General features: G+C 36.1%; 1 protein-coding gene across 1 annotated transcript in view; it reads left to right on the top strand.

Moving 5' to 3' along the window:
- SHANK3 (SH3 and multiple ankyrin repeat domains 3) overlaps positions 1-12,650 on the top strand; it is a 181,501-nt gene that overhangs the window by 148,469 nt on the left and 20,382 nt on the right. The window contains exons 17-21 of the mRNA XM_072402006.1: positions 1,048-1,123; positions 2,035-2,117; positions 2,428-2,552; positions 3,061-3,196; positions 12,076-12,156. Of these exons, the coding sequence (XP_072258107.1) occupies positions 1,048-1,123; positions 2,035-2,117; positions 2,428-2,552; positions 3,061-3,196; positions 12,076-12,156 (501 nt within the window). The remainder of the gene's footprint in view (positions 1-1,047; positions 1,124-2,034; positions 2,118-2,427; positions 2,553-3,060; positions 3,197-12,075; positions 12,157-12,650) is intronic.

The following is a 12,650-nucleotide window of genomic DNA, read 5'->3' as shown; positions in this document are numbered from 1 at the left end:
TATTTGTTAAAATGTTTTAATTTAGCACAGACAAATTTCTTGTGATATCATCTCACAAAGTGAATATCACCCTCGATGGATATTTTCTTTAGCTTAGTAAATGAGGTGAAGTCCTGCAGCCCTCACCCTTCCAATCATGTGCAAGCAAAAATCATTTTTTTTGTGTGGCATTTCCTTGTGTAAAATTGGGAATTTTTTACTAAGTGAATTTCTACCATGTTTACTAAGCTAAGTGAATTAACTCTCACAAAGTTATAAATCACTTTGCTGAGTAAAAAGCTTTAAATTCTATAGTGAATCAATCTCTACGAATCTAACCCTAGTTTTTCCTATCCCAGCTACAACCTTTACCTTACTATTATTCTAACTCTAGTCAGCAATAACCCTTAACCACAGGGATATCCTATCCTAGCTATGACCTTAACCCTAATTTAAGACCCTAGTTTTATCCTATGTTAGAAGCACGGTGGCTCAGAGGTTAATACTCAATTCAAATCTCAGCCAGGACACTATCTGCATGGAGTTTGCAGGTTCTCGTTGTGCTTGTGTTGGTTTCCACCCACATTCCAAAAAACTGCTAAATGGCTTCCCTCCAAAATTGACCTTAGACTGTATTAAAGATATATGACTATGGTAGGGACTTTAGATTGTGAGCCTCTTTGAGGGACACTTAGTGAAATGGCTATGGACTTTGTAAAGTGCTGTGTAATATTTTGGCGCTATATAAATACTATAATATTATAATACTATAATAATAATAATGTTAGCTGTAATTCTAACCAGTGAAGGTTGTCATTTATTGAGGTAATTGTATATCTAGTATCTAGCTCTCCAAGCTGCTTCATTAGTTCATGAAGCAGAACTGTTAAAGGAGCTTGAATACACTTTGAAACCTTTAACATTAAACAAATTAATCCAGTTGAATGTGATTAGCTACTACCAGTTTTTTTTCTGACCCTACTCCCATCCAGCCCTGGAGAACTCCTTAACAAAATAGTTGCCCCATGTGTGCTTTCCATACATAGCAGACCCTGATCTATCTTTCAGAAACCCGCGAAGATCGGACAAAGCGTCTCTTCAGACACTACACGGTTGGCTCATACGACTCTTTCACTTCCCACAGGTAATATACAGTGTCCTTACAATTATCATATGGTTAAAGATGCATAAAGAAATAAATCAAACCTTAAAGAATATAACCCTTGCATGTTATGAGTAGTTAATTGTAAGCAAATTAAAGGCAGTTTTCTCAGTAATATAAGAAAAAAAAACAGAGTAGGTCCTATAATATTTGTCATACCTATGCCCTTATAATAGAAGTGAGAGCCTTTAGCTGTGTGTATTTGGGTTTCTGCATACAAGGGACACTTTGTGGCACTCACTGCAGACTTCATTAGAATATACTCTATTAGGCATATGCCGGCTAAAATGTCATAGTAAATGTAATGTTTTAAGAGAATGTGAGGCAGAATGAATTTTTTATTATGGTAAGGAAGGATGCTACTATGGCACTGTGAGAGCTATTATTAGTTAGCAAAGCTACTTATAGCTATATGGCCTTGGGTTGAATTCAAACCGAGCATCTTCAACAGAGCTAGTGCTTTATGTTCTGTATTTGTTAGTGTGGGTACAAAACTGAAAAAGTCTTTTTAACATACCTGATACCTAACTGTAATCACAGTCCAGTGCCTGTCCTTCATATGGGTTATTGACTCAGCCAAAGAACAAGGCATATGCACAGTACACCAAGTACCAGCTATATAGTTGCATGTTGCAGGCTAGGTTTTAGTTACTTTCATGCTACAAGTGAAGACTTCTACATGTATTGGATTGGTACTGGAAAGAGAATTCATGTGTGAAAAAATTAGGCAAACTTTCAAGATTATATCATAGTGTGCAGGGAGTTGAATGGTATAAACTATGTAATATAATGCTTGTGTTGGATTAGATAATTATGCACATTATTTAACAATAAAATTAGTAAGTATGAACAGTGACAGAATGTGCAGTCATCCATTTCCCTTATTTCCTCAGTGATTATGTCATCCAGGAGAAAGTTGCCCGATTGCAGAAGAGAGAATTGGAAGGATTTGGCTTTGTGTTGCGTGGAGCAAAAGGTACTTCCACAAACCCAGCTGTAGTTGTCATTTCATGTACAGAAAAAGTGGGCTTATAAATTTTAGGTACCTCAACCTCAAGTTCATACTACAGAGTAATAACAGCTTATGATTGATTTCTAGCACTGAAGATGTTATTAGAACGTTAATGTGGGTTAGTTTGAATTTTCATAGCTTTCTATTACAGTATATATGTCATCACTGCCTTGCAGGATCAAAACAAAAATAATACAATCTTAAAATGAAGGCAACATTTTATATCACTGAGTCACACTTGTAACATAAAGCTAACCTATATTTCTTCTAACAGCCGAAACACCGATTGAAGAGTTTACACCTACACCAGCTTTCCCTGCTCTGCAGTATCTTGAGTCAGTGGATGTGGATGGTGTGGCATGGAGAGCGGGTCTTAGGACAGGTGACTTCTTAATTGAGGTGTGTGGAATCAGCTAAATGTGACATACACCAATATTGCCTATAAAAATAAGTCTATCACTTACTTATGTAAATTTTGCATTTCTTGTTTGTGTTTTCAAAGTTAATTTGAGAAATTTGAGGACCATTTTTTCCAATGTTATTTACTACACCTTTTTTATGTGTACACCCGAATTATTTTGTTTAACATATTTCTGAATTAACATAAACAAACTGTTCATTAGCATTTTTAATTCTGGCACCACATAAGTAGCATTGCAGCCAGAGATCCAGAACCGGGGAATCAGGCCAACCCTATGTTGGTTCTGCATCCCTGACTATCATACATTTTTTAAAATTATGCCATTGTTCTCGGGTACACAGGAAGTGGTGTTGGTATGTTATGAAAAATGAAAAGAAATGTATTCTTTTACAAAATGTATAACATGGTAATTAATATAGGTTGTTACGTAAACATCTTTTTCTGTGTAAGCACTATAGCATTTCCATTATGTGCTTTGCTTCCTAGGTGAATGGTGTCAATGTAGTAAAGGTGGGCCATAAGCAAGTGGTAAATCTGATTCGTCAGGGTGGTGGCATCTTGAATATGAAGGTCGTGTCTGTCAGTCGTAAACCAGAAACCGAGGAGGCCATGCGTAGACGGGGTAAGTATAAATTCCTGAGCCTATTTTGTTCCCACCTAAAAAAATTGTGATACAGCTTCACTGACACTTGAAGCAAAATGCAAATCTAAATGCAAATGTATTGATCCTACTTGGGAAAATCAGCTTTCCTGTCAACAGTCTGGAAATGAGTTTCAGGGCTGCTGAGTGTACGCTTTACAACAATGTTCTCAGATTAGCTTGTAGCCACAGCAGGTCTTTATTGTTTTACATATGCTCTGGAGGGTCATGCTTTTAAAAGTTATTTTGAACTTGGGTATACATGGCAAGAGGATTTTGTTCAGGCAAAAACAATTAGGATAGATGAACCTTTGAAAAAAATTGGACAGAAAAAATTGGACAGTTATTAGCCTGGATTTTAAATCTTCTGTTGATTTCACCTTGAAAACTAAGTGCCTTGTTCATTAATTGTGGTCTGTTCATAAGTTTGCTACTGCCATAAATGAAGAATTTGCATGTCTCTGTCTAGAATCCTACTATAAGGGAAAATGAAAATGGAAGTGTTTGTTGTATAAGCACAAGTATATGTGAATATCTTATGTTTCATAAGTTTCATAAGTTGACATTGTCATACTTCACAACATACCAGTGGATAGCATTTTAATAAATTTTGGTCTTGATTGATTGTACATTTCAATTTTCCCAAAGCCAGTTCTAATGAAATCAAGATATCCATATCTTTGCATTGAAAAGCACTAAGAAGCACAAAGCAGCTGCATTTTCAGCAGTATCTATGTTTTAACTCGGCATTTACAGATGGATACTTGGCTGCACAGCAAAAATTATTTTCATCTCTATAATCACTAAAAAATTCCTTTGTTTTTACTCAGTAGTGATACAAATACATACTTTCTACCTCTGTGTGGATACATTTGCTCTACTGCTGTTTCTTTAAATGGAGCCATTGTTGTCACCCTGGCCACACTTTAAATGTGTGGATCTGTTCATCTCCATTACATTGAGGATAGAGAGATTAGTAATATACAAAGGAAAGAGAATATTGTTTTGTGCCCTCCAAAAGTCACCAGGACCCCGCATTATTTACTGAAAATGCTGTTAGTACAAAAACTAGGAAAAAAATAATGCAGCAGTAATGTCTAGAGGCTGGTAAGCTGCAACATATTACATTTTTGTTCTTGGGTGTAGTGTACTTCCTAAATGTGAGAATCCAGCCTTCTACAAATTCACGTTTTTGCTGTGTTAAAAAATCCTGAGTGTTGTTAATGAAATTTTGTCATTCCAAGATCAATTTACTTATAAAAAAAGACTTAGGCATAGCTGGAGAAAACTGTCACATCACTATACTTCATGACTGTTTAAGAAGCGTCTGTCTGGTAATGTCATCATAATTGTATTTATTGAAAAATCTGGTTTAGTGGTAATTCTTAATCCATATTACAATGCTCATGAATTACATCCCCAACATTAATTAGTTTTGACAGTTATCTACGATTATCCTAAATTAGTTATGTTCATTCCTTTCATGTTTAAAGATCAACTTAGAGTCTTAATCTTACACATCTAATAAAAATGCTGTGCTACTACTTTCTAATATTGGAACACTATAGAAACACCATCGTTTGCAATTACTTGAGACCATACAAGTGCCAGATTGTGCTTTTTAAAAAATGTAGTCCATGATGAAGTAACACAGTAGGCCATTATTTTTATTTTGTTGCTTGAAAACAAATAGGTTTTGATAAACTGGTTGAAGTCTCCTCTGTCATCCTTCTCAATATGTATCTTACATAATAAAATGACGTAATGATTGGCTGAAGTTCAGCAGGTAGTGACTGCTCCAGCTGATGATTTGTAGTGTCTAAATCTAAAATCTAGGGAATCCAATCCAAGGAAACAAATAGGAAGTAAACTTTACCTAATCTGAATAAAGTAATGTAAATTAGGTCATTTAAAAGCTCCTCTGTTATAAATGATACCTAAAGTCTAAGAAATGCTGGTTTAGTTTACATGATGACCAATTCTTTTTATGTGAATAGCTTTGAAATAAGAATGTTTTTATTTTTTTGTTTTGTTTTGTTTCTTTGGTTGGATTATATAGTCATTCATAGGCTGCGTACACATGTTCAATATTTGTCCTTGGAAAGGATCTTTCATGATCGACAACAACAACAACATACATTGCCATACTGCTCTATGGAGAGAGGAGGGGGGAGAACGATAGAGCGGCACCCTGCTGCGCTCTCTCCCCTTCACTTATATTATGATAATTTGTTGTTTGTGGTTCATGGTTGCACCAGGACAGATCCATGAACGACATCGGCTAAGCGCTGTACACACGTCAGATTCTCATCCTATACTAGCCCTGAGGCGATTATCAGACGAGAATCATCTGATATGTGATCTGAGAAACATCTGATGTAGCCATTCTCTACAGTCTATGTAAATAATGTTTGTAATCTTTTTTTTTAAATAAGTTTTTGGAAATTGGGTTATTGAAAAAAACAAGAAAACTAAAATATCATCATACATGCATGAAGTAACATTTATTCTGTATCATGTATACATGTATTCTTAAAGTATTCTTAAAGCAGTAAAGCATGTTTCACAAATGTAATAGCTGATCAATTCGTTAGGAAATCATTGTCTTAGCAGAGGAATATACAAGCCATGTGTCCATGGAGCCAGTTATATAACTGGTGTTATATTACTGTGAGTCATAAGATTCCTCCTGGCTTGATTTGTTTGCAACAAATATGGCTTCATTGCTGAAACATCTTGCAACGGCAAATTTAAAAAGTTTTATTAATATTGTATTCCATTTGTATTATAATATCCATTGGCTTCAATATTTTGTACACCGCAATTCTAAATACTTGCACAAACTTGTTTTTGTTCTATAATTTTATGTGTTTCATCCCGCTCTATAATGATAATTTAGTTAATGTAATATTAAGCTGGGAGGGTGATGTGATTAATTATCCTTTGAAATGGCCAAGAATGGAGTTGTAAGTCGCCATCCTAGAAAAAGTATGGGAATAAGGAATTCTAATATTTTTCTAAGCTCATTTTCAAGGGAAAACCAAACGCACCAGTTTGCTGTTTCCCAAAACAATTACATTTAGGATATTCTTCTGTTGTTAGTTGCCAGCCAGAGACAATTCAAATATTGGTGTAGAAATCTGAGATATTAGATCACCTCTTATGATACCAATAACTATTTCAGAATTTCACATATTAAGTATTACTAATAAGGCTTTGATGGCCTTTGATAGTACTCATGATATCTGTGTATAAATCTGTGTAAAAAAAAAGTCCTATATTTATACACAAAATTTGTGCTAATGACAGTAACAGGTCAAGCTTCGTACACATAACAGATGATTGTCACCCGAAATGAACGGTTGTGCTTACTTCAGGCAAAAATCTAGCATGTATACAGCAGCCCCCCAATGTTGTTCATCAGTCCGACCTAATGGGTTATTAGATAACTGACCATGACAGATCACATTGTTTTCCTATGAAGAAGAGCATAGTGGGGTATCACTTGCTCGTCCTTCTCTTGCCCTCTCCGTACAACAGAATGGCGTTGTGTGTACAATGCTCATTTGTTCATCTGTCACTCGAAATGATAACAAAGAATATTTCCAGCCACAGTAATTTGAAGTCTATCGGACGTCTGTATGGTGCTTAAGACAATGTAGATCCTCACTTGTGAAAACAGACTTTTTAGCCATCATCACACATCGTAAAAATACACAACATGTTTGAAAGTCTGAATACTGAATGTTTGTTGATAGCTAGGTTTGATTTTAGTGTAATTCTGCTGGAAAGAATAAAAAGTGCATGCAGTTTTACATTTTTCTTAATTCTAAATCTGAGGTTAACGATAGGGGTTCAATTATTCCTCCTACTCACATAATTGCTGCTCTTCAACAGACCTGTCTGTCCATGTGCAACAAGCTCAGAGGTCTGCTCTTTCCATTGCTTTCCCTGGTTGTTTGCTTGTCCTTTATTCACAGTGCTAAATCAAGTCTATGGGTAAAGATTTTTTCTTGAATCTTTTGTCTTGAATTGTTTTTTATGCTGCTACCATGTTCTATGTACATAGTAAATTCTTTAGGCTTAGGAATATACTTGAAACCTTTTTTTTATCTAAATAGTATTTCTGGGAGATTTGGATATTACACAAGAACATGTTCACTCATACCGAAAGGAATAAGGGGAGCTTTGCTTCCACTTGAGGTAGTAACGTGATCAAGCTGCAATGGTGCCATTGTTTTGTGATGACTAGCAAGGATTAGCTGATTAATATCTGTGTTCTTTGTTGTAGATAAAAGGTTCTTTGTAGATTCTTTTGTACAATTTATGTAATAGGAAGAAAGGATTTGAAAGGATGCTGATTAATAATTTGTAAATATTATGCTATACCACAAATCAACAGGCCAAAAGAAAACCTGCCACAAACCTAAGCAATTCAAACCATATACGATGAGAAAAAAAATGAATAGTAAATCTAAATATATTGGAATCTTAACTTTTCCATATGAGTTGAGCTTGACCTCACCTTCTCTCAAGCTCTTCTCTCAATCCATGAATGCAGGAGGTTTGAGAAGTAGGTAGTTGTGCCAAGCCCAACACTTACCCACACCCGCCCATTAGTTGCATATATATTTAGCAACGTGTGCTTATTTTCTGTTTCATCATATGCTCAGTTTAAATTGTTTGTGTGACAAATTTACCCTTAAGAGGACCTAAACTGTGCTCATATAATCCCAGCAGAGGTCAAAGGCCAGCCACCAATATCCCCTGGAGGCTCCCTGTAGCTGACCTTTTCCTAAGCCATGTAGAAGAGAATGTAGGTAGAATCAGGGTTTTTTATGTCATAATTTGTCACATTTGACTTTAACTAAAAGGTACATTGAACATTCAGTCCCAGTCTGTTCAGTGCTTTTGTTTTCTGTTTGGTTTTTAAATTTGACTTATAATATATATAAACTTTCTCTTGTAGCATAGACATTTCATAATCATCTAGGTTATTCCAATTATCTGATATAATGAATTATTCTAATAATTCATATTTACTAATTATATACTAATTATTATACTAATAGTTCATATTTACTAATAATAATGATAATTAGTAAATATATGCATGGAATTACCAAATTATTTGCCTTACACGTTGATTACAAACCATTGCTCCAAGAGCCATATGTGACTTTCTGCTCCCTATGTTGTTCCTCACAGAAGTCTTTCTCAGTAACAGATTTCTCAGTAACATTTAAACAATCAATGTTCTCCTAAAGCATGTATATGTATAATATTTTGATTAAACCTATAGAATGATATAGGTGCAATGATTTCTATTAAAATCAACCTCCTGAAAAATAGTTTTTTTTGTATCCTCAGAAGCCCTTGCTTCAAGAAACCCATTTTATAAAGCATGATTTAACGGGAGCAGTTGGACAAATCCTTGAGTCAGAATTTGCACAGAAGGAAATGTTAAAATTACAAGAAATCACACTAGATATAATCTGTATTTTTGCCCGGTATAACCCAGATGCACTCGTTGATTTACTAAAACAATACATAATGTTCACGTTTTAGTACATTTTAATATTGCTAGAAGAATATAATTTAGCAAAGCAAGATTTTGTCTCGCACGTGGTCGGACTTTTCAAGTCAGTACAGTTCACTTTAACGTTTCTCCTGGAAAGGGAGCTCTCTAAGTAAGTCAGATGTATTGTATCCTTTTCATACACAGCTAAAGAAGATACTGACATTTAAATTCTCAGTGACCAACTTAGATTTTTTATTTTTAGGGGCATATTCAGAACATGTCTATTTGCTATAGGTATATTGAAAGAAATTCCTCAATTCCACAACCCCGTGACTATTTTGAAGTTTTACCAGTCTGATTTCTTTTTTTAATTTTCCTTCTAATCTTTCTAACAAATTATTTAAAGAGTTACTTAAGCCAAAACTGCCTAAAAAAAAAAAAAAAAATACACTTACCTTCAATCCCGCAGGGCAGTCCAATCCATCCGGGGTCTCTACCGTCGGATCCCATGATGCCCAGACATCAGTCCGCGAGGCGCTGGGCGCTGCCATCTTTGTATCTTCCTTTGGTTCTTCTTCCTATGTCACCCGACCCAGGCGTGAGACTGGGTGACGTAGGTTGGGAAAAAAACTTGCGGATCTCACTGCGCATGTCTAGGCGATCGAGAATTAGGGGGTGGTGCTGTACTCTCTCTTTTTTTAAAAAAAAACAGAATTTTTACATGCCTTTTTCTTTTCACATTCTTCTTTTCTTAAAACATTTTTAAAAAATTAAAATTAAAATTACAATCTCATATTGTTATGTCTATGCCTGCATGTTCAGCCCTTTTCATTTATGTAAGAACTTTATATCCTCAATAATACTAGGGATATATAAATGTACCTCAGTAAGTAATCTATTTGTAAACCTTTATGTAATTCCACCCATAATACTTCAGCCGTATCACAAACATAATCCACAAGAATATAGTTCATGCTCATTAAAATCACTTCTAAAAGAAAGTAAAACCACCGCTGATCCTAAATGAATAGTCATACCCAACCATGTGATGAATCAAGCCATGTATTTTGAACACAAATGGAATCTTTCAAAACAAAAATTCCACATTTTGGTTCTCAGGTTTCTGGCATTTGTAACATTAATTTTAACATGCAATTCAGCTGTAAACAGTGACAGTGTGATTTTTTAAAATTTATTAAGTGTATTTATAAACACATTAAAACCATTTTGAAGATGTAAACAAATATTTTCATTTTCAAATAAATAAGACCAAAAACTTTTAAAGGAACAGTCCTGCCAAATATACATTTTAAACCTTTGATATAGATGGCTGTGCAAAAAAAAGTAGCTTACCAGTACATTCCATTCTAATATGATGATTTTAGAATGTGCCAATGTTCTTTGAAGAACAAATACTGCGGGTTTCTTGCTGCTTATCACATATTGATGTAAGAAAAGGTTTGTCTAGGCAATAACATGTACGCCAAAATCAAACCAGGGTTTTTTGCCTTCCTCTGGATCATCCATATGCAGTGGTCCCCAACCTTTTGGAGCTCACAGACTACTGAATCCCTGGACTCCAGATTGAGTCCTGTGTCACTCAAAGGGGAGGAAACTTCCCCCTCCGTGATGTCATAATGCCAGAACCCACCCACTCTATAATTACAGGCCTGAGCCCTGCCCTGAGCCTCTTATCCATATGGGAAACATGGTCCGTGGCTCAGGGTGGTGCGCCCCCACCAAGCTTGGGGGAGTGCACTGGCTAGAGCCGTTGACCACTGCTGGTCTCTCGCGGCCCAACTGTCAGTCAGTTAGGGACCCCTGGTCTATAGGGTTTTTATCTGAGGTATGTTTATATCCCTAGTGGTCGAACTTGATGGACTTATTTCTTTTTTTTAACCCAATTATGTAACAATGTAACTGGACTTGAAATTTGGTCCTATTTGGTTGTATGGACAAAAACAGTGATAGCATCGTCTATGGGATCCCAAATGATTCCTAACATTTCATATACACATAATTCACAATATACAATCATAACTCATCACCTGGTATAGTTTTCTGTGTATTTTACAATAGGATTACAACTGGTGAAATGGTCTGGTCTTGTTTTAGAGAAAGACGCTTTTCCCTTAATGCTTAGTATGGTAATATTTGTACGTCATGTTGCATTTTTTTTGCTTCTCGCTTCTTGGCTAACCTCCTAACATGTATGCGAACTCAAAATCTATTTTTCATTATGTTTGGCATCATGTCTCACTGCACACAATTTTCTTAAATGTTTTGAGAATCTGTTGCAAAATTTTGTACCTGGAAATCTTTCAAGAAACAAAATTCCTTTTGCGATTGACAAAGCTTTGTCATTGTCTTATAGCATGCAAAAGTATTTTCAACCTATCCCGTTCCGTCCTTTAATTTTCTGTTCAGCTTCCTATTAGGGAGATCAGATTGGCAGCCCAATAGCCAACTGCAAAAGTTTGCACACGGCAAGCTGACAACGATGCAGCTTATTGTGATGCAGTGACTACAGTCACACGAAATCAAGTCATGTTACTGGCATGGTCTCCAGGTAAGCAACTTTGCAATAGAATCACAAAAACGTATGCCAAGCATACTGAAAAATGGGTTTAAATTTTAAATATGCTCTACCTGATTTTTTCTTACTGCCTTTGTAAAAATATATTTCGGATCTCCATACAAAAAAAGGAATTGGCATCTTTACATAGACCAGTCTTTTTGTCTGTAAATAGTTGGAGCTCCTAACGCTCCCTGTCTCTTTGTGGCATAGCCTGTCTCTCTCTGCCCTCCCTCTGAAGCGTGAAGCGAGGGTTACCATGACAACGCAGCAAGAACAGAGAACTGCATCCCAGAGCATCTAGAATAGAGGGAGGGAGAGACAGCGAGAAGAAGATGACTAGAAAGAGATAGATGGAGTGGATGGATTAAGAAGGATAGAAGTTAGAGAGTGATGGAGAGGGAGTGATAGATAACAAATGAGAGCCAAGGAGCAATCAGCGGGCAGTAAGCGCTGTTGAGAACATAGGGGCTGCAGGAGACATAGTAATTCTGAATGACAAGAATCTGGCTCTGTAGATAGACACATGCTATTGAAGATGTTTTAAGTAGCTTCAGTGCGTTCTTCACCCCATATGGCTGTGACAGGGTTCTTAGTGGTAGGCCTGAAGAATGAAGTCACGGTGCAGGGTTGGGAAGCTGCTGGCGCAGTGCGACCCCTCATCTCGGGAGTATGATGAGATGGTTGTGGAAAAACGCCGGCTCTTTCCAGATCCTCGCCGCCTGCTGGATAAGACATGTAAGGTCACCTCTCTTTTTCTTCCAGCTCCCCCACCTCCAAAGAGAGCTCCCAGCACCACACTCACTCTGCGATCCAAGTCCATGACAGCTGAACTGGAGGAATTGGGTAAGTCAGGAACAAGTGTGGATAAACTGCGGCTTGGCAATAGGTCACTGAACTGTTTAATAAATAATACATAGATAAAAGTGACTAAAACATACAAAAAATGTGAATTTAATAATTGCCACAAAGGTCGATTACTTGTACTGACACATGACATAATCATAGACATAGTTAACATTTGGATAAATTACGGAGCATGGAGAGCAAGACCTGCAATGCAGAAGATAGTTAGTTATCTGTATGCTTCTGAATATATGCTTTGATTGCAATAAATAAAAAAGAATGTAAGGGGTAAATGTGTGTACCAAGGTATTGTACTGCTTAGTGACATATATAAAATATTCAGCCAATGCATGGAGATGCATTCTTAGGAATTTGGGGAGCATTTATAAAACTGTCATCAGAGATCTTTCACCAAACCTATATACATCCACACACAACCATTTGCCTTTTAATTTGTAATTAATGATACACCGAAAATGTTAAACGTCATTTTG

The sequence above is a fragment of the Pyxicephalus adspersus genome, chromosome 2, assembly GCF_032062135.1.
Source record: "Pyxicephalus adspersus chromosome 2, UCB_Pads_2.0, whole genome shotgun sequence".
In the NCBI taxonomy this organism is placed as follows: domain Eukaryota; kingdom Metazoa; phylum Chordata; class Amphibia; order Anura; family Pyxicephalidae; genus Pyxicephalus; species Pyxicephalus adspersus.
Note: the sequence above shows the minus strand (reverse complement) of the source record. Positions and strands in the feature narration are given on the sequence as shown.